This window comes from Poecilia reticulata, chromosome 12, assembly GCF_904066995.2.
Source record: "Poecilia reticulata chromosome 12, P_reticulata-male-v2, whole genome shotgun sequence".
Classification (NCBI taxonomy): domain Eukaryota; kingdom Metazoa; phylum Chordata; class Actinopteri; order Cyprinodontiformes; family Poeciliidae; genus Poecilia; species Poecilia reticulata.
The window spans coordinates 25,042,296-25,065,838 of NC_088841.1; the positions used below are offsets into that span (position 1 = coordinate 25,042,296).

At 43.8% G+C, this 23,543-nt stretch overlaps 1 protein-coding gene, 1 long non-coding RNA gene and 2 pseudogenes across 5 annotated transcripts in view; all 4 read left to right on the forward strand.

The window, feature by feature from the left end:
• LOC108166749 (NLR family CARD domain-containing protein 3-like) overlaps positions 1-8,505 on the forward strand; it is a 36,385-nt pseudogene extending 27,880 nt beyond the window's left edge. Inside the window, exons 2-5 of the transcript XR_014090327.1 lie at positions 3,861-4,034; positions 5,727-5,900; positions 7,771-7,826; positions 7,972-8,505. The product of XR_014090327.1 is annotated as an NLR family CARD domain-containing protein 3-like (transcript). The remainder of the gene's footprint in view (positions 1-3,860; positions 4,035-5,726; positions 5,901-7,770; positions 7,827-7,971) is intronic.
• LOC145554085 (protein NLRC3-like) lies at positions 776-3,236 on the forward strand (annotated as a pseudogene). The gene is made up of 2 exons (XR_014090118.1): positions 776-1,732; positions 1,876-3,236. The product of XR_014090118.1 is annotated as a protein NLRC3-like (transcript).
• Positions 8,506-9,446: 941 nt separating the features above from the next.
• On the forward strand, positions 9,447-10,729 carry LOC145554087 (uncharacterized). The gene is made up of 3 exons (XR_014090119.1): positions 9,447-9,535; positions 9,983-10,114; positions 10,268-10,729. It is a non-coding gene; the product is annotated as an uncharacterized LOC145554087 (long non-coding RNA).
• A 2,374-nt stretch (positions 10,730-13,103) lies between these two features.
• On the forward strand, positions 13,104-23,207 carry LOC108165643 (uncharacterized). Of its 2 annotated transcripts, XM_081613394.1 has the most exons (6): positions 13,104-13,193; positions 13,337-14,247; positions 14,326-14,768; positions 14,946-15,119; positions 17,674-19,144; positions 21,976-23,207. In XM_081613394.1, the coding sequence occupies exon 6, from the start codon at positions 22,169-22,171 to the stop codon at positions 23,150-23,152; it is 984 nt and encodes a 327-aa protein (XP_081469520.1). In that variant the 5' UTR covers positions 13,104-13,193; positions 13,337-14,247; positions 14,326-14,768; positions 14,946-15,119; positions 17,674-19,144; positions 21,976-22,168; the 3' UTR covers positions 23,153-23,207. The 2 variants fall into 2 exon arrangements, with proteins under 2 accessions (XP_081469520.1, XP_081469519.1); XM_081613393.1 differs by having other exon boundaries at positions 13,337-14,768.
• The last annotated feature ends 336 nt before the right edge of the window (positions 23,208-23,543 follow it).

Genomic DNA, 23,543 nt, shown 5'->3' on the forward strand with positions numbered 1-23,543 from the left:
TTGGACCAGAATTGATGGAATAATTAATTGAAGATATATCTGGTTCTGTGGTGTCTCAAAGCTCTTTAGCTTATAATCAGTCACATTAAAATGATCTTTAAAACAAAACACCACAGAAAGTTTAAATGTTTTTTTGTTGTTGTTTTATCAGGATCCAACAGAGTTTCACAAAAGAAGAAAAACCAGAACCCAGCTCTGAGTCCCTTAATAGCGCCGTTTCAGTGGGTCATCCCATTAACTTTAAATCTCCCGGAGCCCCACCATCAGAGGGGTGAGCTGTTTGTATTTACTGTAACTGTGGAAACTGAACCAGTAAGAACTCAGATGTTTCCAGTTATATTTACAGAGGTTTGATCCATTATCTACAGAAATCAGCTGCTCTGTTCTAATGAAAACACCTTCATATCTTCATCTCTGGGTGATGATGATGTTCTGCTGCTTCCTGGCTCCATGTCAGACTAACAGTGGGACACATTTCCACCACCCACTGGGAAATACCTGGTAAAGCCAGTCTGGTCCATCAGGACTTGGTTCCTGTGTGCATTGTGAGATCAGTTCAGCAGGAAGGAAAGCTTCATGATGTGGTTGGTGAGATCTGCTGGAACTCAACCAGACTGAGCTGATGTGGACCATCAGAGGTTCTGCTGGTTCTTAGTGGGATCAGCAGGAACATTAAATCTTTACAGCTACTTGGATCATCTGGTTCACTGCTCACATCCAGATATAACTTCATTGACCTTTACCTTCTAATTGTCTCTGTGTGGACAAATAAAATGTGAGCTCACTGGCTTCCAGGATCTACAGGATCCATTTTAAATCCTCTATAACATCCAGGAGAGGATCCCACATGGACACACCCACAGATCTCAGAGCTCCTCCATGTCCACATCACCTCAGATCCAGTCAGCAGAACCGGATAGATGTCCCACACTGTCCTGAAGTCCTGTGTGGACAGAGCCTTGACTTCCACTGTCCCAAGCTCTGGGACTTTGTCTCCACAGCATCAGATCTGCTGAAAGTGTGGACAGTTTGAAGTCCAAGTTAAGCACCAACTTTTTAAAATGTCGACTGGCAATTCTGGTGTTACTGGTCTTCACCCTTGTAGTTCATCTCCCTCTATCTAACTTCTTTGTATTGTGTTCATGTGACGCTCTGGGTTTCTGCTTTAAGGACTTTTAATGTGAAACTCTTGATAATTTCCTCTGTGAATACTGCTGGATAAATATTTCCTGACTTCCTGATTGTTCCTGGTTCCTCCACAGAGTGGACCAGCAGAGCTCAGATGTCCCAGTGGTCCATCTGTCCAGCAGCATCAAACACAGTTGGACTCCATATTTATGGTCTGTACATGACCAACAACTACTTTTCCATGGTTCTGTTCACAGTCGTCTCCATGCTGCACTTTGTAGACCAGAGGAATGTTACTTTGTCCAACATCCATCTGGTGTTTGGCTCCATGATTCAGTCTGATGAAATCATGAATCATCTATTATTCTGTTCCAGCTGCTGGAAGAAAACATTGTCACTTTTGTGAAGAATGAGCTGAAGAAGATCCAGAAGGTTCTGAGTCCAGATTACCCAGAATGCTCAGAGAGTCAGAGAGATGATGATGAAGTGTTGAGAGGTGATGATGAAGAGCAGAGGAGGAGCAGCAGGGAGGCAGTGATGAAGATCATACTGAACTTCCTGAGGAGGATGAAGCAGGAGGAGCTGGCTGACCGTCTGCAGAGCAGTAAGAGGATTTCTACAACGATTTGACCTGATGGATAAATGACACATTTACTGATGTCTGAAGAAATTGAATCACATTTAAACAAATCATTTTCGGAAGATATTTTTGTTTCATGCCTGATTTAACATTTTGTGTTACTTTAGAACATTTTGCTGCAGTTTGTCAACATCAACTTAAATCTGGTCTGACGAAGAAGTTCCAGTCTGTGTTTGAGGGGATTGCTAAAGCAGGAAGTCCAACCTTTCTGAACCAGATCTACACAGAGCTCTACATCACAGAGGGAGAGACTGGAGAGGTCAATGATGAACATGAAGTCAGACAGATTGAAACAGCATCCAGGAAACCACACAGACCAGAAACAACAATCAGACAAGAAGACATCTTTAAAGTCCCACCTGGAAGAGATCAACCAATCAGAACAGTGATGACAAAGGGAGTGGCTGGCATTGGGAAAACAGTCTTAACACAGAAGTTCACTCTGGACTGGGCTGAAGACAAAGCCCACCAGAACATCCACTTCATATTTCCATTCACCTTCAAAGAGCTGAATGTGCTGAAAGAGAAAAAGTTCAGCTTGGTGGAACTTGTTCATCACTTCTTCACTGAAACCAAAGAAATATGCAGCTTTGAACACTTCCAGGTTCTGCTCATCTTTGATGGCTTGGATGAGAGTCGACTTCCACTGGACTTCCACAACAAGGTGATCCTGACTGATGCTACAGAGTCCAGCTCAGTGGATGTTCTGCTGACAAACCTCATCAGGGGAAACTGCTTCCCTCTGCTCTCCTCTGGATAACCACACGACCTGCAGCAGCCAATCAGATCCCTGCTCAGTGTGTGGCATGGTGACAGAGGTCAGAGGTTTCACTGACCCCCAGAAGGAGGAGTACTTCAGAAAGAGATTCAGAGATAAGCAGCAGGCCAGCAGGATCATCTCCCACATGAAGACATCACAAAGCCTCCACATCATGTGCCACATTCCAGTCTTCTGCTGGATCACTGCTACAGTTCTCGAGGATGTGTTGGAGAACAGAGAGGGAGGAAAGCTGCCCAGAACCCTCACTGACATGTACATCCACTTCCTGGTGGTTCAGACCAAAGTGATGAAGGTCAAGTATGATGGAGGAGCTGAAACAGATCCACACTGGAGTCCAGAGCGCATGAAGATGATTGAGTCTCTGGGAAAACTGGCTTTGATCAGCTACAGAAAGGAAACCTGATCTTCTATGAATCAGACCTAAAAAAGTGTGGCATCGATATCAGAGCAGCCTCAGTGTACTCAGGAGTGTTCACACAGATCTTTCGAGAGGAGAGAGGGCTGTACCAGGACAAGGTGTTCTGCTTCGTCCATCTGAGTGTTCAGGAGTTTCTGGCTGCTCTTCATCTACATCTGACCTTCATCAACTCTGGGACCAACCTGATGGAAGAAGCACAACATCTAAAATGTCTTCATTATTTAATAAACCTAAACTAAAGTCTCTCCATCAGAGAGCTGTTGACCAGGCCTTACAGAGTCCAAATGGACACCTGGACTTGTTCCTCCGTTTCCTCCTGGGACTTTCACTGCAGACCAATCAAAGACTCCTAGAAGGTCTGCTGACACAGACAGGAAGTAGCTCACAGACCAATCAGGAAACAGTTCAGTACATCAAGGAGAAGATCAATGAGAATGTGTCTGCAGAGAAAAGCATCAATCTGTTCCACTGTCTGAATGAACTGAATGATTGTTCTCTAGTGGAGGAAATCCAACAGTCTCTGAGTTCAGGAAATCTCTCCACAGATAAACTGTCTCCTGCTCAGTGGTCAGCTCTGGGTTTCATCTTAGTGTCATCAGGAAAAGATCTGGATGCGTTTGACCTGAAGAAATACTCTGCTTCAGAGGAGGCTCTTCTGAGGCTGTTGCCAGTGGTTAAAGCCTCCAACAAAGCTCTGTAAGGACACATATTGGTATTGCAGTTATTGTTGATTGAAGGAAAACCAATACTGTTGTGTTAAGTATTGATTTATGTTGCTTTAGTTTATTTAAATGAAGCAGTTCCTTCAATCTTTCCAAGAAGAACATTGTTGACTGGAAAGTAATACATAAATTTAGATGCATTTTAACAGACTTTCCTCCCTTTCTCCTCAGACTGAGTGTTTGTAACCTCTCAGAGAGAAGCTGTGAAACTCTGTCCTCAGTTCTCAGTTCCCAGTCCTCCAGTCTCAGAGAACTGGACCTGAGTAACAACAAGCTGCAGGATTCAGGAGTGAAGCTTCTCTCTGCTGGACTGAAGAGTCCAAACTGCAACCTGGAAACTCTCAGGTAAAATGTTCTCAGTCCTGGTGAAAGCAGTTTTCTGTCCATTACCTGCTGTCAGAGATTATGTAATCATTATTCTATTAGTAGATAATAGATGTCTGACTGTGTTGTGACTCAGCATGCTATGTCATGATACATAAACATGGCTGGTTCTCATTTACAACAGTGTAAAAAAAACAGGAAGAGTCATACAGAAAGGTTATTTATTTAAAGGTATTTAGAAAGGTCAGGCTTCAACTGACATTGTAACTGTGCACTTGACAGATCGCTGCATCCTAGGTCAAGTACAATATAAGAGAATAAAATCATTCTGGGTTGTTATATTCTCTTGTTCTCCCAGATTCAATGATGCCATGTCTGTCAATAAAAGCCACACAAAGATAACAATCAGAGCTCCACGTCATACATTTTCAGAGTTTATTCCAACGTTTAAAAGTATAAAATCACATTGACAACACAGACACTAAAACAGACATTCATTTACCTGAGACAAGAAGAAAATAGAAAAACAAGAAAAAGGCAAAAAACACGTTTTTTGTAGATTGCCAAGCGGCTGCAAATAGCAAATTTGATTTGTTCCTCTGGGGCCCATACTTTTATTCAAAAAGGGTGTTTTCTTTGTTTTAATTCATGCAAGTATGCAATTAAGGCGTGTTGTTCTCCTAGCATTACAACTACTAAGTATCAAATTACTAAGTTGGGATGTCCGGAGCAATTTACTACCTTCTGAGACCTGTTAATTTCAAGGCTACGGCGTTTCTCTATCTAGACAATGGAGACTAAAAGTTATTTAGAGCAAGATCTTCTCATGCCAGTTTGAATTGTGATGTTACTCCTAATTCCTGGTTGGAACAAAGCCTCTAGTCTTTTACCAGGGTTCAACCAAAAGCTAACCTGTCTAAAACCTATTTTATTTCCCTGTGGAGCAATTCCTACAAATACAGATCTGTGCAATAATTTTAAATTGACATGAAGCCTGGTACGCAAAGTGGTTCAGAACTTCTGCATCCTGTTGGATCAAAGCGCAGATTTTAAGAATAAAACTTATGCTCTTTCATTATAAATACATTCATTCTAAACATTTTCTAATTAATCTTATGCTAATTTGATTATATTTAACTAACTGATATTACATTTGGCCTAGATTAGAGACTCCAATTAGTTGTTAATATAAAACTACAAATTAGACTAGTTCGTCATGTTAATTTTAACTAAATCGTATTTTACTAATTAAATTGCAATTATTAAAATACTGTGGATTGTTAGTTTGTTTTTCCTTAAGTTTTAGTTTTTCTCTGAGGGAGATGACTTGAGATGTCTCCTTCACGGCCTGTGTGCCAGAGAAAATTTTGGCGTGGTTCCTTCCTGATAACAGACAATCTTTTCTACAGGCCCTCTAAAATGTTATCCAAAGGACTCTTGCTTAATCCACTATTTTCACATGTCATAAGATTTAACTGTATTAAACACTAAGAATATTCATTTTCGTCAATAGTAATTGATAGGCTTTCTCAACTTTTCTACAGGAGACAAATGTTGATATTTATCACCTACAGAATGAAATTCAGTTTTAATACAATTTTATGTTATTAACTAGTCTCTCGGTTTCTCTCCACTAAAAATAACCAGTTCAGACCTTGAGCTCTACCTCAATGTTATCATCATCTCATCATGTGATGAATTGTGTGTCTGCAGCTTATCAGGTTGTTTGGTCTCAGAGGAAGGCTGTGCTTCTCTGGCCTCAGCTCTGACCTTTAACCCCTCCCATCTGAAAGAGTTGGACCTGAGCTACAATCATCCAGGAGACTCAGGAGTGAAGCTGCTGTCGGCTGGACTGAATGATCCAGACTACAGACTGGAAGCTCTCAGGTATGGAGGAACCTGCTGCAGGAGCAGAGAAGGTCTGATAAGGAGGAAGAGGAGAAACGTCTTTAGTCAGTCTGATTCCAGAAATGTTTCCTTAGTTTCCTGATGTCCTTTATTCACGATTAATTTCACGATGCGATACAATATGCGATACTCTGATCATGATACAATATGTGTCAATATTGGCAAACGATACAATTCACTGAAATTCTGTGCATTTTTACGATTTTCTGAAAAATTTAGAATGACAGAGTGATTTTAGTGACATTTTGTGTTCCATAGCCTTGGATTTAGTTAACTGAAAGCTGATTAAAAGAACCAACTACACAATACCAGACTTTGATTGGACAGAGTCTAACAGTCTACAGATAGACTAAATGAATCAAAGATGCAATGAGAAGATTAGTTTCTGTCATTTAATTAATGTGGCTTTGACATTAAACTCAAAGTTTCAACAGTGATCCAGGAGCAGAGTGAGGATTTTATCGGCCTCCGTAGACACTCAATATGCAAATGTTTTCTTCTGGACATACTCTGGCTTCATTTTGAAGTAAAAAAAAATATTTTGGACTATAGGGAAAAGGCTTTTCTACCTTGTCTCCTGGAGTTAGCCATCGCTGTAAACTGTTTACTTCTAGTTGCCGGGAGAGTGGCTCCGCCTCACCTCTATCGACTCCCTGCAGCTATGCAGCGCCGCTATCCCCCTGCTTGGATCTCTGAGTAGCTGCCTCTCAGACTGCCAGGATCTCATCGTTCTCTCAGTCTCTGATACTCTTTGTCTGTTGCTAATAAGAATGATCGATCAGCCATTGTTATCATGGAAATTCTCACTGCGCTGGGGATTCCGGATGGGGATTTTTCCTCTTGATCTTCCTGCTCAAAACACAGCGCCGCTGCATGCTGCTTCGGATGTTATCATCCCATGTGCTGCGTGTTCATTCTTAAGGTAATCATTTATGTACAGAACAGAATCCGCTAAGCTAAAAACAAATCACGAAGTGGATGCCACCAGTCGAACTTTGCATTTATTTAGCGATCTGACTGCTTTTTCAGCTGCTCCGTTCTGTTTCTCTTTCACGGTTACTTGTGCAACTTTACTTCGTTTCTCAGCAGCAAATTACAGCCCACCATTATTTATTGAAGATTTTAGATTTCCAAAAACACAGGAATCTAATGTTGGGTTTCGTTTTTACGTTTGGAAGCTCTTTCCCTTTCACATAACCGGAAAAGCCGGAGACTGGCGGCGCTTTTGACATTTCTCTGACATTCGGAAACATATAGTTTACTTATTTTAGCATAACTCCGGTTTTACTTTGCCTATTAACACAATTTAAAAACTTGTGTGTAGTTTATAATGTTCACTTTAAGCCAAAGTTGAAAGTGAGACTGGGGGAGGCGGAGTCTTGCTGCTATGCCGTAACAAACTAGATGTTTAAAAATACGCTATAAGGCCATGGGCCCCTATGGTTTAACGTATCGATACTCGCGGATGAAAAATCGATACATTCCGAGGGCGGAAAATAGCTATAGCCTATATATTGTAGAATCGATGTAATTACACAGCCCTACTCCTGTGTGATGGAGAACCAACAGGTAGATAGAAATTAATATCTGGGGAGCATCATAACTTAAACGTAACATTTAAAGCACCAGGGTTTATATAGAAAAATATTCTGATTTTATTTGTGGTTTTAAAGACTTTACGCTCTTAGTTTCTTTTGCCTTTTTACATTGATATTATTTAAATGCAAACGTTTTTCAATTGTTTTTTTGGGGGGGACAATTCTAGACTTTTCCAAGATTGGGGGAGTTGGGAACCCCCGAAACCTCTCCCCCCCCCGGGATTTACGTCTATTCCCCCTCCTCCTTTCAGGGTGGAACCTGCTGGAGTCCCATTCTTGACACCAGGTCCGTGGAGACTGAGGAAATGTAAGTGCTTTTCATCTCATTCATGACAACTAAGCAGCTCACAATCAACCATCTTCAAACTGCCACATCACTCATTCAGGATCATCATCAAAGGTCAATAAATGAGCAATAACTGCAGCTGGATTGTGTTTGTTCTCTCCATCAGATTCCTGTCAACTCACCATCGACACAAACACAGTGAACAGAAAACTCAGACTGTCTAAAGACAACAGGAAGGTGACATGGGAGGAGCTTCAGTCATATCCTGATCATCCAGACAGATTTAATGTCTGGACTCAGCTGCTGTGTAGAACTGGTCTGACTGGTCGCTGTTACTGGGAGGTCGAGTGGAGAGGATATGTTATATATCAGTGAGTTACAGAAGAATCAGGAGGAAAGGAGACAGTGGAGACTGTTTGTTTGGGGTGAATAATCATTCCTGGAGTCTGAGCTGCTCTGATGATGTTGGTTACTCTGTCAGTCACAATTACAGAGAAACTCGTCTCTCCTCCTCCTCTGTCTCTAATAGAGTATCAGTGTATGTGGACTGTCCTGCTGGCATTCTGTCCTTCTACAGAGTCTCCTCTGACTCACTGATCCACCTCCACACCTTCAACACCACATTCACTGAACCTCTGATTCCTGGATTCTGGCTCAGTTCTGGTTCCTTAGTGTTTCTGTGCTGAGTTGAGTCTAAAGATTTTCTTGTCAGAGAAACTCTCACTGTTGAACAGATAGTTCAGGCTTTAAAAGGGCCAGCCCAATACAAAGCAAATTAAGGGCCCATAAGTGGAACTGATGCCTTTTTTTAGTAATGATTTCTATGTGATTATATTAACAAAACCACATAGATTCATTATAAAGTTGTGATTGTCTTTTACAATAATATATATTTGATAATGTATGTAGATATCTTTCTTGTATGGACAAAAAGAAAGATAAAAAAATAAATTGCTCTTGGGCACTGCCCAGTGGCCATGACATGTACCGCACTGCACTGCACAGCTTTGCAATGGGCATGCAAATCTCCAAAGCACCAGTGGAAGACAAGCAAGCTAAACAATGTCACAAAAAAGGATTTATCCTTCTGGGACTGACAAAAGAAAGACGTAGAATACAAAAGAAGCCCAAATAAAGCCATTTTTTCATATGTCTTGGTAATGTAATGCTTATCATAAAGATTTGTGGAGATGCTGAAGGTATGCAGTGAAACCAGAGGCAGGTTTATAAAGTCTTCATGAGGAAGGAGAGAAGTTCTGATGAAATGTTTATGACGGAGTCATGAGGAGAAATGAGCCCAGAGAAAAGAGCAGCTGGTTGATTCAGTCAGACTAGAAAAAATAAACAGAAAAATTTAACGAACTAAAGTGTAGTCCTTAATATCACCACACTACAATAGCTGAAAGTGTGGATTTATCTAATGTAGATTATTACTATAGTTCTTGTATAATCATTGATCATTATTTGTGAGGTGTGCAGAGTGAGGACAGTCTCTGATTCTGCTGCTCTGAAAGAAAAAACTGCAAACCAGGTGAGGTGTCATATAACCAGTTATGCAACATTTATCACACCTTGACTTTGAACTCTTGTTGTTCAGGTGACGTAAAAGTCCAGATCTGTTGTGTCTCTGTACAGGTGTGGCAATAGTCTGGTTCTAAAAGTGGTTCTGTTGGGTTTCAGTCTGTTGTTCAGATGTTCTTCTTTATCTCTTTGGATTCTTTGAACTAACTGTAAGTTTGCTTTTTTCTACTTGAAGTTTGTCTACAGGAACTTTCCTGCTTGTTTCTTCTCTCTGATGTTTGGAGAAAATGTTCACGTCTAAATTCATCTCAAAGTTTCATGTCCCTGCTGTTGTAAAGCTAATCTACAGGATTATTAAACTATTGATAAAGTGGAAGAAAAAACATGACAACAGTGATGTTTCTTTATTTTCTTCTCTGATCAATGTGCTTCATGATTTTATTTCCAGAAATCAGATTCCAGTCTCAACCATTAACATCCAACAGAACAGTTTCTTGCTGCTGTATTTCAAAATGAAATATTATTGTTAAAATGTCTTTTATTCAGTCAGATTATTAAATAGTAATATTATTAATAGCTGATCTTTTTCCAGCACTAATGATGTGAAGGATGATTAGAGTTGATGTGCAGATGAATGATGTGTGTTTCCTCTGCAGGTGAAGCTAGAAAGTGTGTGTGAGCTGATGTGAATTCAGCAGCATGGATCAGTGTGAGGACAGAGAGGACGGAGTCCCTCCCTCTAAAACCACTCTGTGTGGGGAAGATGAGAGCCAGAGCAAAGGTCAGAGGTGAGGTCACCATCTCTAACTATCCACAGCCCTTTTCCCACAGCGTTCACTATATCAGGCCAAAACAGACGTGGTGATGAAGCTGCTGCTGCTCCTCTTTGCTGCTTCATCCAGACTGAACAGATTCAGTTTTAATCATCATGTTTCTGTCAGGATCCATCAGAGACTCAGACCAGAACCAGAACCAGAACCCAGCTGTGTGTCCTTTAAGAGCGACAGGTCAAAGGGTCCTCCCATTAACTTTAAATCTCCTGGATCTCCACCATCATGGAGGTGAGCTGTTTCTAACTGCTGTAACTGATCTGTTTATATCTGTCATTGTGGCCATGTGACGATACCAAGTTCTGTTGTCATGGAAACATTTGATTGAATTTCAGGGTATTTTCAATTCATATGTATCACATCAATTACGTTTATGTATCAATGTATTAATGATGGACAATAAAAATCAACTGGATCTTAGGTACCGCAAACATTTAATGAAAGAGCTTCAGTGAATAAAGCAGGTCAGTTTAGATCCACAGTCTCTACCCAAAGCTTCTCCAGATCAGTGAAGTTAATAGTCTCTAAATCTGATCTTTCACTGAGATAATTTTATCATTCATGCAGTGATACTGCCCCCTACTTGCTAGTTATTGAAACCATAAAAAGCAGTTATTGCCTATGAATAGCTTAAACAACTTTTTTTTTTACCAGAATCAACTCACAATTCTGCTATAGCCGCTAAAAGATGATATACTAAGAACAAAGAAAATCCTCAAAAAGGACATAAATTTATATTAACTATTATGTTGACATGACCTTTGAACCACAAACATTTATGTGGCTCAAAGGTCTGTTTTATTCTGTCATGCATCAACTTATTTTTTCTAAATGAAATGAAATTTATTTCATAGAGTATTAATTTTAACACACATTAATTTTCATTTCTAGGTTGATATTTGGATCAACCTATAATTGAGTTTAGTTTCCAGACTGAACAATGCTGAAAGAAAAATATATCTTTGAATTAATTTGATTATTCCAGTTTCACCTTTGGATGAAACTGAGGTTCAAATATCCCTTATGGTGGACTATCAATAATTTCTACAGTTAAATTAAATAATGTCTCCTGTGAATCTCATTCAGAACCAGATGGTCTCTGACAGACCATCTGGTTCTGAATGAAGCTTCATCAGATCCTCCTTGGATGGTCAGAGTGGAAATGACACCTTGTTCTTCTCCATGTCAGAGCTCAACTCTAAGATCACCAAAATTCCCTCAATCATTTAAATGAACATGTTTGTCTCAGAATTAGATATTTCTGCAAGACATCATTCAGGAGGATCTGTGATCAGGAACATGTTGGAGGATTGGACCGGTTCTAATAGGAATAAATTAGTTAAAGATATATCTGGTTCTGTTGTGTCTCAAAGCTCTTTAGCTTACAATCAGTCACATAAAATAATCTTTAAAGCATAACTCAACAGAGATTCAATGTTGTTGTTATTTTATCAGGATCCAAAAGAGTTTCACACAAGAAGAATCAGAATCCAGCTCTGTGTCCCTTAAGAGCGCCGTTTCAATGGATCATCCCATTACCTTTAAATCTCCTGGAGCTCCAAATCAGAGGGGTGAGCTGTTTCAAACTGCTGTAACTATGGAAATTTAAACAGTAAGAACTCAGATGTTCCCAGTTATATTTACAGAGTTTTGATCCATTATCTAAATCAGCTGCTCTGTTCTAATGAAAACACCTTCATACCTTCAACTCTGGGTGATGATAATGATGTTCTGCTGCTTCCTGGCTCCATGTCAGACTAGTAGTGGGACACATTTACACTGGGAAATAACTGGTAAACCAGTCTGGTCCATCGGGACTTGGTTCCTGTGTGCATTGTGAGATCAGTTCAGCAGGGAAGGAAAGTTTCATGATGTGATTGGTGAGATCTACTGGAACTCAACCAGACTGAGCTGATGCGGACCATCAGAGGTTCTGCTGGTTCTTAGTGGATCAGCAGGAACATTAAATCTTTACAGCTACTTGGATCATCTGGTTCACTGCTCACATCCAGATATCACTTCATGGATCTTTACCTTCTGATTGTCTCTGTGTGGACAGATATAATGTGAGCTCACTGGCTTCCAGGATCCATCCTGCCAATGGAAGCCATTTTAAATCCTTCTACAGGATCCATTTTAAATCCTCACTATAACATCCAGGAGAGAATCCCACACGGACACACCCACATATCTCAGACCTCCTCCATGTCTACTTAACCTCAGATCCAGTCATCAGAACCTGATGGATGTCCCACACTGTCCTGAAGACCTGTGTGGACAGAGCCTTCCCTTCCATTGTCCCCAAGCTCTGGGACTCTGTCTCCACCAGCATCAGATCTGGTGGACAGTGTGGACAATTTGAAGTCCAAGTTCAGCACCAACTTTTAAAATGTCTACTGGGTGGTACTGGTATTACTGGTCTTCATCCTTGTATTTTATCTTCCTCTGTTTAACTACTCTATTGTGTTCATGTGTTCTCATAGTTTAAAGATTTTTAATGTGAAACTAGGTGAATACTGCTGGATGAATATTTCCTGCCTTCCTGATTGTTCCTGGTTCCCCCACAGAGTGGACCAGCAGAGCTCAGAGGTTCCCAGTGGTCCATCTGCCCAGCAGCATCAAACACAGCTGGACTCCATATTTATGGTCTGCATATGAACAACAACTACTTTCCATGGTTCTGTTCACAGTCATCTCCATGCTGCACTTTGTAGACCAGAAGACTGTCAGTCTGTTCAACATCCATCTGGTATTTGGCTCCATGATTTCAGTCTGATGTTTCCTTCCTCTATTATTCTGTTCCAGCTGCTGGAGGAAAACATTGTCACTTTTGTGAAGAACGAGCTGAAGAAGATCCAGAAGGTTCTGAGTCCAGATTACCCAGAATGCTCAGAGAGTCAGAGAGATGATGATGATGAGGTGTTGGAAGGTGAGGATGAAGAGCAGAGGAGGAGCATCAGAGAGGCAGTGATGAAGATCACACTGAACTTCCTGAGGAGGATGAAGCAGGAGGAGCTGGCTGACCATCTGCAGAGCAGTAAGAGGATTTCTACAAAGATTTAACCTGATGGATAAATGACACATTTACTGATTTCTGAAGAGACGGAATCATATTTATTTAAATCATCTTCAGAATCTGATATTTTTTAGTTTATAATATTAATTTTTGTGTTAATTTAGAACATCTTGCTGCATTTTGTCAAGATCAACTTAGATCTTATCTAAAGAATAAGTTCCAGTCTGTGTTTGATGGGATTGATAAGCAGGAAGTCCAACCCTTCTGAACCAGATCTACACAGAGCTCTACATCACAGAGGGAGGGACTGGAGAGGTAAATGATGAACATGAGGTCAGACAGATCGAAACAGCATCCAGGAAACCACACAGACCAGAAACAACAATCAGACAAGAAGACATCTTTAAAGTTCCACCTGGAAAATATCAACCAATCAGAACAGTGATGACAAAGGGAGTGGCTGGCATTGGGAAAACAGTCTTAACACAGAAGTTCACTCTGGACTGGGCTGAAGACAAAGCCCACCAGAACATCCAGTTCATATTTCAAGTCACCTTCAGAGAGCTAATGTGCTGAAAGAGAAAAAAGTTCAGCTTGGTGGAACTTGTTCATCACTTCTTTACTGAAACCAAAGGAATCTGTAGCTTTGAACACTTCCAGGTTCTGTTCATCTTTGATGGCTTGGATGAGAGTCGACTTCCACTGGACTTCCACAACAAGGAGATCTTGATTGATGCTACAGAGTCCAGCTCAGTGGATGTTCTGCTGACAAACCTCATCAGGGGGAAACTGCTTCCCTCTGCTCTCCTTTGACTTTTGATCAGCTGCAGAAAGGAAACCTGATCTTTTATTAACCATACCTGCATGTGCGAGTGAGAGTGTGATGCGAGTGTGGCATTGATATCACAGCAGCCTCGGTGTACTCAGGTTTGTTCACATAGCTCTTTATAGAGGAGATAGGGCTGTACCAAGACAAGGTGTTCTGCTTTGTCCATCTGAGTGTTCAAAAGTTTCTGGACCTGAGTAACAAGTACCTGTGAAGGTCTTCATGTTCGTCTGACCTTCGTTAACACTGGTGAGTCTGATGAAAGAAAAACAAACATCTAAGAAATCTTCAGTATTTAATAAACCTAAACTAAAGTCTCTCCATCAGAGAGCTGTTGACCAGGTCTTATAGAGCCCAAATGGATTTCTGGACTCGTTCCTTCGTTTCCTCCTGGGACTTTCACTGCACACCAATCAGAGACTCCTACAAGGTCTACTGATACAGACAGGAAGTAGCTCACAGACCCATCATGAAACAGTTTAGTACATTAAGAAGAAGATCATTGACAATGAGTCTGCAGAGAAAAGCATCAATCTGTTCCACTGTCTGAATGAACTGAATGATCGTTCTCTTCTGAAGGAGATCCAACAGTCTCTGAGTTCAGGAAGTCTCTCCACAGATAAACTGTCTCCTGCCCAGTGGTCAGCCCTGGGTTTCACCTTAGTGTCTCCAGGAAAAGATCTGGATGAGTTTGACCTGAAGAAATTCTCTGCTTCAGAGGAGACTCTTCTGAGGCTGCTGCCAGTGGTTAAAGCCTCCAACAAAGCTCAGTAAGAACACAGATTGTTACTGCATTTATTTTTGATTGATGGAAAACCGAAACTGATGTGTTAAGTATTGATTCATGTTTGTACAGTTTATTTAAAGGAAGCAGTTCCTTTGTTAACTGGAAAGTAAAACAAATTAAATCAATTGTTTAATTACCATTTTCCTCCCCATCTCCTCAGACTGAGTGTCTGTAACCTCTCAGAGAGAAGCTGTGAAGCTCTGTCCTCAGTTCTCAGCTCCCAGTCCTCCAGTCTCAGAGAACTGGACCTGAGTGACAACAACCTGCAGGATTCAGGAGTGAAGCTTCTCTCTGGTGGACTGAAGAGTCCAAACTGCAACCTGGAAACACTCAGGTAAAATGTTTTCAATTCTGGTGAAACCATATTTCTGTCCAGTAGCTGCTACGAACAGATGTAAATTTAATTTTCTTAGTAGATTATCCACCTTTTTCCGAGCCCCCATGAGGCTTTGCGTGATTTATGGGTGTGACTTCCACCGGCAACCAGAACCGCCATTTGTTTACATGTTAGCAACTCGCTAACTGGCTTTCGTCAGATCTTTTAAAATATAAAATATGTGGGATAAAATATGTGGGAAAACCAGGTATCAAAGCTTAAATGTGACAATATTGTTTTACCACAACCTTCAGCTATTGCGGGGAGGGATTGGGAACTTGAAGAAATTGTCTAATTTCTTCAAGTTGCTCTAGTATATGTAGCTACCCACACTAGCATATGCAGCTACTTCACTGCGTTGCTTCAAATGCAGATGCGGGTTTTCTTCCCTTGGCTTCTATCCACACATGAAAGCATTTATGTGTGTTCATAAATGCTTTATGAACACACATAAAGCATTTCTCGGTTCTCTGTTCAAGTTAAGAATTTTTAGCCAAATTCTTTTTGTTTGCTTATCTGCCGGTAGGCAATGAAAACTATCACTTTTGTTTTGGGAGGACATTCAAAACACTTTCTTAAACTTGGTCTGATTATTAGAGAACAGCCATAAACAGCACAACAGTTACCGGAGCTCCACAAGGGGATCTTACAACACTTTCCAGTGGCATGTTGCTCTCTATAACAGGTTAATGTGGGATTCGGTTTGGTTCTAGTCCAGAGAGGAGATTCTTTGTATTATGGTCTGGAGAGCAGGAGCTGAGGTTATTTCTCCGCTGATTTGTAGCGACACTCAGCATTGGAGAACCTCAAGGTTCTTTTTCTGATGGACTAAATAATATCAGATATTTTATTTTTTTCTTATAAATAAAATTTCCAGGCCCAATCATAATGATAAAGACTCAGATTATGAACTTTATTATTTTTAAAATTCAAACAAAAAATAAAATTCACATCAAACCAAGCTAACACAATATAGTTCTGGTGTTTTACACTGTCGGCACAAACCTGCAGCTCAGATTTCTGACCAGCTTCTCTGCTTTTCTCTTTATTACTGTCAGTTCTTCAGAGAAACGACCTGTTAGCAGCGCTGCTAACAGGTCATTCCATTACAAAACGTAACCATCTTATTCCTGTCACTCCCTCTGATTAAACTCACAATTACTATAGTAGATGGCGTGTCTGTGAACAAGTTTTACTAATAATTTATAACCGAAAAGAGATGTAACTTCTATCATGAATATAGACTGGCAAAAAACCCTACAAATTACATCGAAATAATGCTACTTCCGGTGAACGCTAGAATAACACCCATGATCGTTTCCCCAGTAAGCCTCCCAGGAATAAGGTATAGCTAGCCATATAATCATGATTATCCAATCATGATATATTTCTGACAGTGATGTGGCTAACTATACTAAGTCTCAGCACATAAACATGACAGGTTTTAATTACTGCAGAGTGAAAGAATAACAGAGGAAATTAGAAATGTGGGCTTCAAGTTTCAACTGATAGTCTAAGTTTGGGCACTTGACAGATTGCTGTATCCTAGGTGCCCAAGGTAGCGTTATTGCTAATCCTTCCTCCAAAGCAATTGTTACACTTTCAAATCCATTGTATGCGTGACATGTTGATTTTTATTACGTACAGAACAAAATATATTTTTTCTTATTTTATGTTATTAATAGGGTAAGCACTGGTGTCTTGTCCTTTTATCCCTCCCTTAAATGACCAGTTCAGATCTTGGGCTCTACCTCAATGTTCTCATATTCTCATCAGGTGTGACTATTTCCAATGTCTCTGTAACTGATGTTGCCTGTCGGATCACTTTGCTGTTATCCTTGACAGTTCTTTATCCGTCAACCCACTTGGACAAACAGCTACTATCACAAAACGTTCTTTCACAGAAAACACAGCAGAAACATTTAATCAAATCTACTCTTCTTCCTTGCCCTTAAGCTGTAATGTTGTAGATGAGTTGGTAGTTGTTTTTCAGTCCAACCTTTCAGATATAATTGATTACATTGCCCCATTAAAGTTAAGGTTGTGTCTGGCAGGAAGAAATATCCATGGAGAAATGCACTAACAGTTCAATCTGTCATAGGCCCGAATGGAAATGGCATAAAACTCAACTTCATGTTTACTATGAAATCTATAAAGAAAGACTACGTAATTATCACACAACACTAAAACATGCACCACAAATCTGGAATAAACTTCCAGAAAACTGTAAAACAGCTGAAACACTGAGTTGCTTTAAACCTAGACTAAAATTTAGCTGATTAGAGTTGTTTTTGAAATATAATCCATTACAAATTTAGCGACTTAATGTTATGTTTTGATTGTTGATTCTTACATGACTTTGTGTTTTGTGTTTTTGATGATGTAAAGCACTTTGAAATGCCTTGATGCTGAAATATGCTATACAAATAAAATTTGATTTGATTGATTGATTGATTGATTGATTGATTGATTGATTGATTGATTGATTGATTGATTGATTGTGTGTCTGCAGCTTATCGGGCTGTTTGGTCTCAAAGAAAGGCTGTGCTTCTCTGGCCTCAGCTCTTACGTCCAACCCCTCCCATCTGAAAGAGTTGGACCTGAGCTACAATCATCCAAGAGACTCAGGAGTGAAGCTGCTGTCGGCTGGACTGAAGGATCCATATTGGAGACTAGAAGCTCTCAGGTATGGAGGAACCTACTGCAGGAGCAGAGAAGGTCTGATAGAGGAGGAAGAGGAGAAACGTCTTTAGTCAATCTGATGGGAAATATTTAGTGTGAAGCTAAATATTTACTTTGCAAATGAAATATATAGTAATTATAAAAGCTAAGGCATTCAGGCCCAGATTTTAGCATGGGCTTACCGGGGCTGCAGCTCAGAGCCCTGGCGCATAGGGGGCCCCGAAAAATGCTTTGTATTATTGTCAATGAATAAGGTCAGATTACCTTACTTTTATCACTGGATAGGAGGATTTTGGCAATGTTGTTGAAAAATCATCTGATTTGTACTGGCGAACGTCCATCATGAATGTTTGATTATTATTGGTCCAAGTTGGACGCTTCTTATGCTTTGCAGCGGAGTATCAAGGAGGGATTTCTCACGATGGCGGACAACAGAATGAATGACAGCGGCACGCAGGAACGAAAGAAGAAGAAGTGCACGACCGAGAGGTGATGAAGAAAAAATCCAAGCTAACAGGGTTTTTTAAAACTCATACTGGACATGGAACATAACCATCATCCCTCTCTGCTTCTCAAGACGTTAGCTTTGCTAGCAGTGGCTCTAAGGTCTGCCAGCCTGAGGAGTCAGACTTCTTCACCAGGTGCAGTGATGACAACGGATAATCTGTACAGTATTGATCCTGCACTTTGGGTAAAAACTGTGTGAGCTTACTAAGCTGAGCAAGAAGCAGGGAATATAGATGTTAATTTTAAAGCATCGAAACATTTTTACAGTAATGATTCTTTGCCAGATCGCGTTTTGAAAGCCAGTTCGCAAGTGGTGAGTACATCCAAACCAGGCTGAGTTATCCTCCATCCACAGCAGCTGTGTTTTGTATTTTAAACAATATTAAAAGTCAGTGATGCTTTGAAATGGGTTTCCGTGAGTGGAATAAAGGAATAGAACGATTCAAAGAGAAAGAAAACAGCTAAAGTCACAGAAAAGTAGTGCAACTGCTCTGCTCACTTGCGCTCAATGCGAAGTTAGAAAAGCGGAACTAGCTTTAGCCCCAATGAGCCACAAACGGAGGGGGCGTGGCTAGACGCCTGTCAATCATTCTGAGCCGTGACAGACAGTTATGCTGAATGGGGCTGTCAGAAGTTAGCCCTTTGGAAACTGCCTGGGAAAAATCCCAGGCGGTTTGATACCAGGTTTGTTGAAAATTTAACAAAATGCGATACATTATTTCTAAAATGTATTTAATTTCAGTTAGTTATTTTTAAGTTGTTTATTTTAAAACTTTATTATAAATGTCAGGGATGTCATGAGGCGGTGTGGTGGTAGGTGAGGAGGAACGCAGGCAGGAACCAGGATGTAGCGAAAATGATTAATTTAATGACAAAACTAACAACAAGGAACAAATGGGAAACAGCACGAGGAAAAACTGGTAGCACGGAGACAGGTAACATCAATGAGCATTCAATTGACAATCAGTAGACAAACTATTGACATTCAGTTGACAAGCAATAGACAAGGACCCGACGAAGAACACAGACAACAGGGGAGACTAAATACACACGGGGCAATCACGGGAACGAGACACACCTGGGAGACAATCAACGGGGAAAGACGCAGAGACAGGACTAACAGGGACAGAATCACACAGAAACTAGAAAATAAACACATAGAAACACGGATCATGACAGTACCCCCTCCTCAAGGGGCGACTACCAGGCGCCCAACAGAAAAAGTCCAACGAAAAAAAAACAAAAAACAACCCAACAGGGTGGGCGGAGGGGCGACGGCAGGAGGGCCAGAGTCCAGAAAACAAAACCAGATCCCAACAGGGTGGGCGGAGGGGCGACGGCAGGAGGGCCAGAGTCCAGAAACAAAACCAGATCCAAAACGAAACTCTTACACCGCAAAGCCCTCCGGGGGCCGACCACGGCACAGGAGGTAGACCTCTCGTGGGAGGTCCGGCGGGCGGCGACGCAGGAGGCGGAGCTTGAGCCGCGGCGGGCGGCGACGCTGGAGGCGGAGCTTGAGCCGCGGCGGGCGGCGACGCTGGAGGCGGAGCTTGAGCCGCGGCGGGCGGCGACGCTGGAGGCGGAGCTTGAGCCGCGGTGGGCGGCGACGCTGGAGGCGGAGCTTGAGCCGCGGTGGGCGGCGACGCTGGAGGCGGAGCTTGTGCCGCGGTGGGCGGCGACGCTGGAGGCGGAGCTTGAGCCGCGGTGGGCGGCGACGCTGGAGGCGGAGCTTGTGCCGCGGTGTGCCGGTCGGAGCGCCGGCTGCTGCAGGCGCTGGAGACTGGGGCTCGGGCGGAGCAGAGGCCGTGGGCTCGGGCGGAGCAGAGGCCGTGGGCTCGGGCGGAGCAGAGGCCGTGGAACCGGCAGGATGGCCGGGCGGAGTCTCGGGCGGAGCGCCGGGGAGCTGCGCACCGGCAGCGGACTCGGGGAGCTCTGGCGGAGCGCCGTCTGCTGCGGGCGCTGGGAGCTCGGGCGGAGCGCCGGCTGCTGCGGGCGCTGGAGACTGGGGCTCGGGCGGAGCCGAGGCCGTGGATCCGGCAGGAAGGCCGGCTGGAGTCTCGGGAGGTGCACCGGGGAGCTGCGCACCGGCAGCGGACTCGGGGAGCTCTGGCGGAGCGCCGGCTGCTGCGGGCGCTGGGAGCTCTGGCGGAGCGCCGGCTGCTGCGGGCGCTGGGAGCTCTGGCGGAGCGCCGGCTGCTGCGGGCGCTGGGAGCTCTGGCGGAGCGCCGGCTGCTGCGGGCGCTGGGAGCTCTGGCGGAGCGCCGGCTGCTGCGGGCGCTGGGAGCTCTGGCGGAGCGCCGGCTGCTGCGGGCGCTGGGGGCTCAGGCGGGAGGACACTAGGGGACTCTGGGGGGACGCTAGGGGACTCTGGAGGGACGCTAGGGGACTCTGGAGGGACGCTAGGGGACTCTGGAGGGACGCTAGGGGACTCTGGAGGGACGCTAGGGGACTCTGGAGGGACGCTAGGGGACTCTGGAGGGACACTAGGGGACTCTGAGGGGACACTAGGGGACTCTGAGGGGACACTAGGGGACTCTGAGGGGACACTAGGGGACTCTGAGGGGACACTAGGGAGCTCGGGGAACTGCACACCGGCAGCGGACTCCGGCGGCTGCTCACCGGCAGCGGACACGGGAAACTCCGGTGGTCGAGGGCGGCGGCGACGTCGATGCCCCGGGGCCGGGACCTCCGGCGGCTCAGAGCGATGGTATCGCCGTGGCCCGACACCTGGTGGGCAGATCGCCATACGAGTCCCCCACCAGGGACTCATCCGGTCGTCTCGGTTCCCCGGGACCGGGACCTCCGGCGGCTGCGCGCCGGCAGCGGGAAACTCCGTGGGAGGCTCGGACGCCGCGACAGCAGCGGCCTCGGGAGGCTCGGGGGCCGCGACAGCGGCGGACTCGGGAGGCTCGGGGGCCGCGACAGCGGCAACGGCAGGAGACGGACATGCAGAGGTGGTAGGATTGGCGGGGCGGAAGCGTGGAGTATCCGGTTTAGGAGGCAGAGGGTCGCCAGCCATGATGGCCATAGCTGTCTGGCGTTCCCACTCTGCCTCCAAGAGAAGCTCCTCCAACCCCGGAACCGGCAGCCGCGGAGCCCAGTACTCCAACTGGAGTACCAGTCTCGTGGCGAAACCTAGCCGACGCAGGGCGGAGTACGGCTTAGATAGGGCCTCCATGTAGCCCCTAATGGAGTCCTCGAGGTAAGCCCGTTCCTCCTCCGTCGGGTTCATCCTGTAGCGTTTCTCACCGGTCTTGGTCGGGTCCTTCTGTCATGAGGCGGTGTTTTCCGGTGAGTAGAAACGCAGGCAGGAACCAGGATGTAGCAAAAATGATGAATTTAATGACAAGAACTCTCACAAGGAACAACAGGGAAACAGCACGAGGAAAACTGGTAGCACGAAGACAGGTAACATCAATGAGCATTCAATTGACATGCATTAGACAAGGACCCGACGAAGAATACAGACAACAGGGGAGACTAAATACACACGGGGCAATCACGGGAACGAGACACACCTGGGAGACAATCAACGGGGAAAGACGCAGAGACATGACTAACAGGGAACAGGATCACACAGAAACTAGAAAATAAACACATAGAAACACGGATCATGACAAGGGAGGGCTTAGCCCTACTAGCCCACTTATACCAGCCGGGTTTCATATTATATATATATATATATATATATATATATATGCAACTGTATATCGATGTTTAAATAGGGTCCGCACCTTAGCTCAAGCCCTGGGGCCCACACCCTCCTAATTCCAGCCCTGTTTATAATGAATGAATAAAAGACTAGGAAGCTACTAACCATGCATGGAGGATTCCACCCCAAATCCAGCACCCTGAGACTGTACACGAGCCGTAAGGAAGGAGGCAGAGGACTAGTGAGTGTGAGAGCCACTGTCCAGGATGAAACATCCAAGATCCATAAATACATCAAGGACAAAGCCTCAATGGACGATGTGCTCAGCGAATGTCTCAGTCAATGGGGAACAGAAGACAAGGTGCTGGAAGTACCATCATGGGAGGACAAGCCCCTACATGGGATGTACCACCGACAAATAACTGAAGTGGCTGATGTCAGGAAAACCTACCAATGGCTGGAGAAAGCTGGACTCAAGGACAGCACAGAGGCTCTCATCCTGGCCGCCCAGGAACAGGCCCTAAACACCAGAGCAATAGAGGCTCAGATCTACCACACCAGACAAGACCCAAGGTGTAGGTTGTGCAAGGAGGCCCCTGAGACAGTCCAGCACATAATAGCAGGGTGCAAGATGCTGGCAGGGAAAGCGTACATGGAACGACATAACCAAGTGGCGGGCATAGTGTACAGGAACATCTGTGCAGAATATGGACTGGAAGCCCCGAGATCAAAGTGGGGAACACACCCAAAAGTGGTGGAGAATGACCGAGCTAAGATCCTGTGGGACTTCCAGATCCAGACAGACAAGATGGTAATGGCGAACCAACCGGACATTGTGGTGGTGGATAAAGAACAGAGGAAAGCCGTTGTGGTGGATGTAGCAATACCAAGTGACTACAACATCAGGAAAAAGGAGCATGAGAAATTGGAGAAATACCAGGGCCTCAGGGAGGAACTGGAAAAGACCTGGAAGGTGAAGACCACAGTGGTGCCTGTGGTCATCGGGGCCCTCGGGGCAGTCACCCCCAAACTGGAGCAGTGGCTCAAACAGATCCCAGGAACAACATCAGACATCTCAGTCCAGAAATGTGCAGTTCTAGGCACAGCCAAGATACTGCGCAGAACCCTCAAGCTCCCAGGCCTCTGGTAGAGGACCCGAGCTCAGAGGATGAAACAGACCACCCGCGGAGGGTGAGAAGGGAATTTTTTTTATTTTTGCAACTGTATATCGATGTTTAAATAGGGTCCGCACCTTAGCTCAAGCCCTGGGGCCCACACCCTCCTAATTCCAGCCCTGTTTATAATGAATGAATAACATGGTAAAAATGTGACTTGACATTATGAACCCCATTTTATCTCTTGTGAAAGGCTAAATATCTCTGAATAGTAATTATTGCTGTCAATTTTGACTGCGTAACTTTCAAAATGGCATCTCATTAGAAACTGTAGGATTATTTCAAATGGTACTGAATGAACCTGGGAAACCAGCCCATCTACTGGAACCCTAATGACATGGTATTCAGAGCAGCAGGGGTCCAAAT

What these genes read in the sequence shown, in the direction of transcription:
- LOC108165643 (XM_081613393.1), top strand. Translation starts at nt 22,169, where the DNA reads ATGCATGGAGGATTCCACCCCAAATCCAGCACCCTGAGACTGTACACG.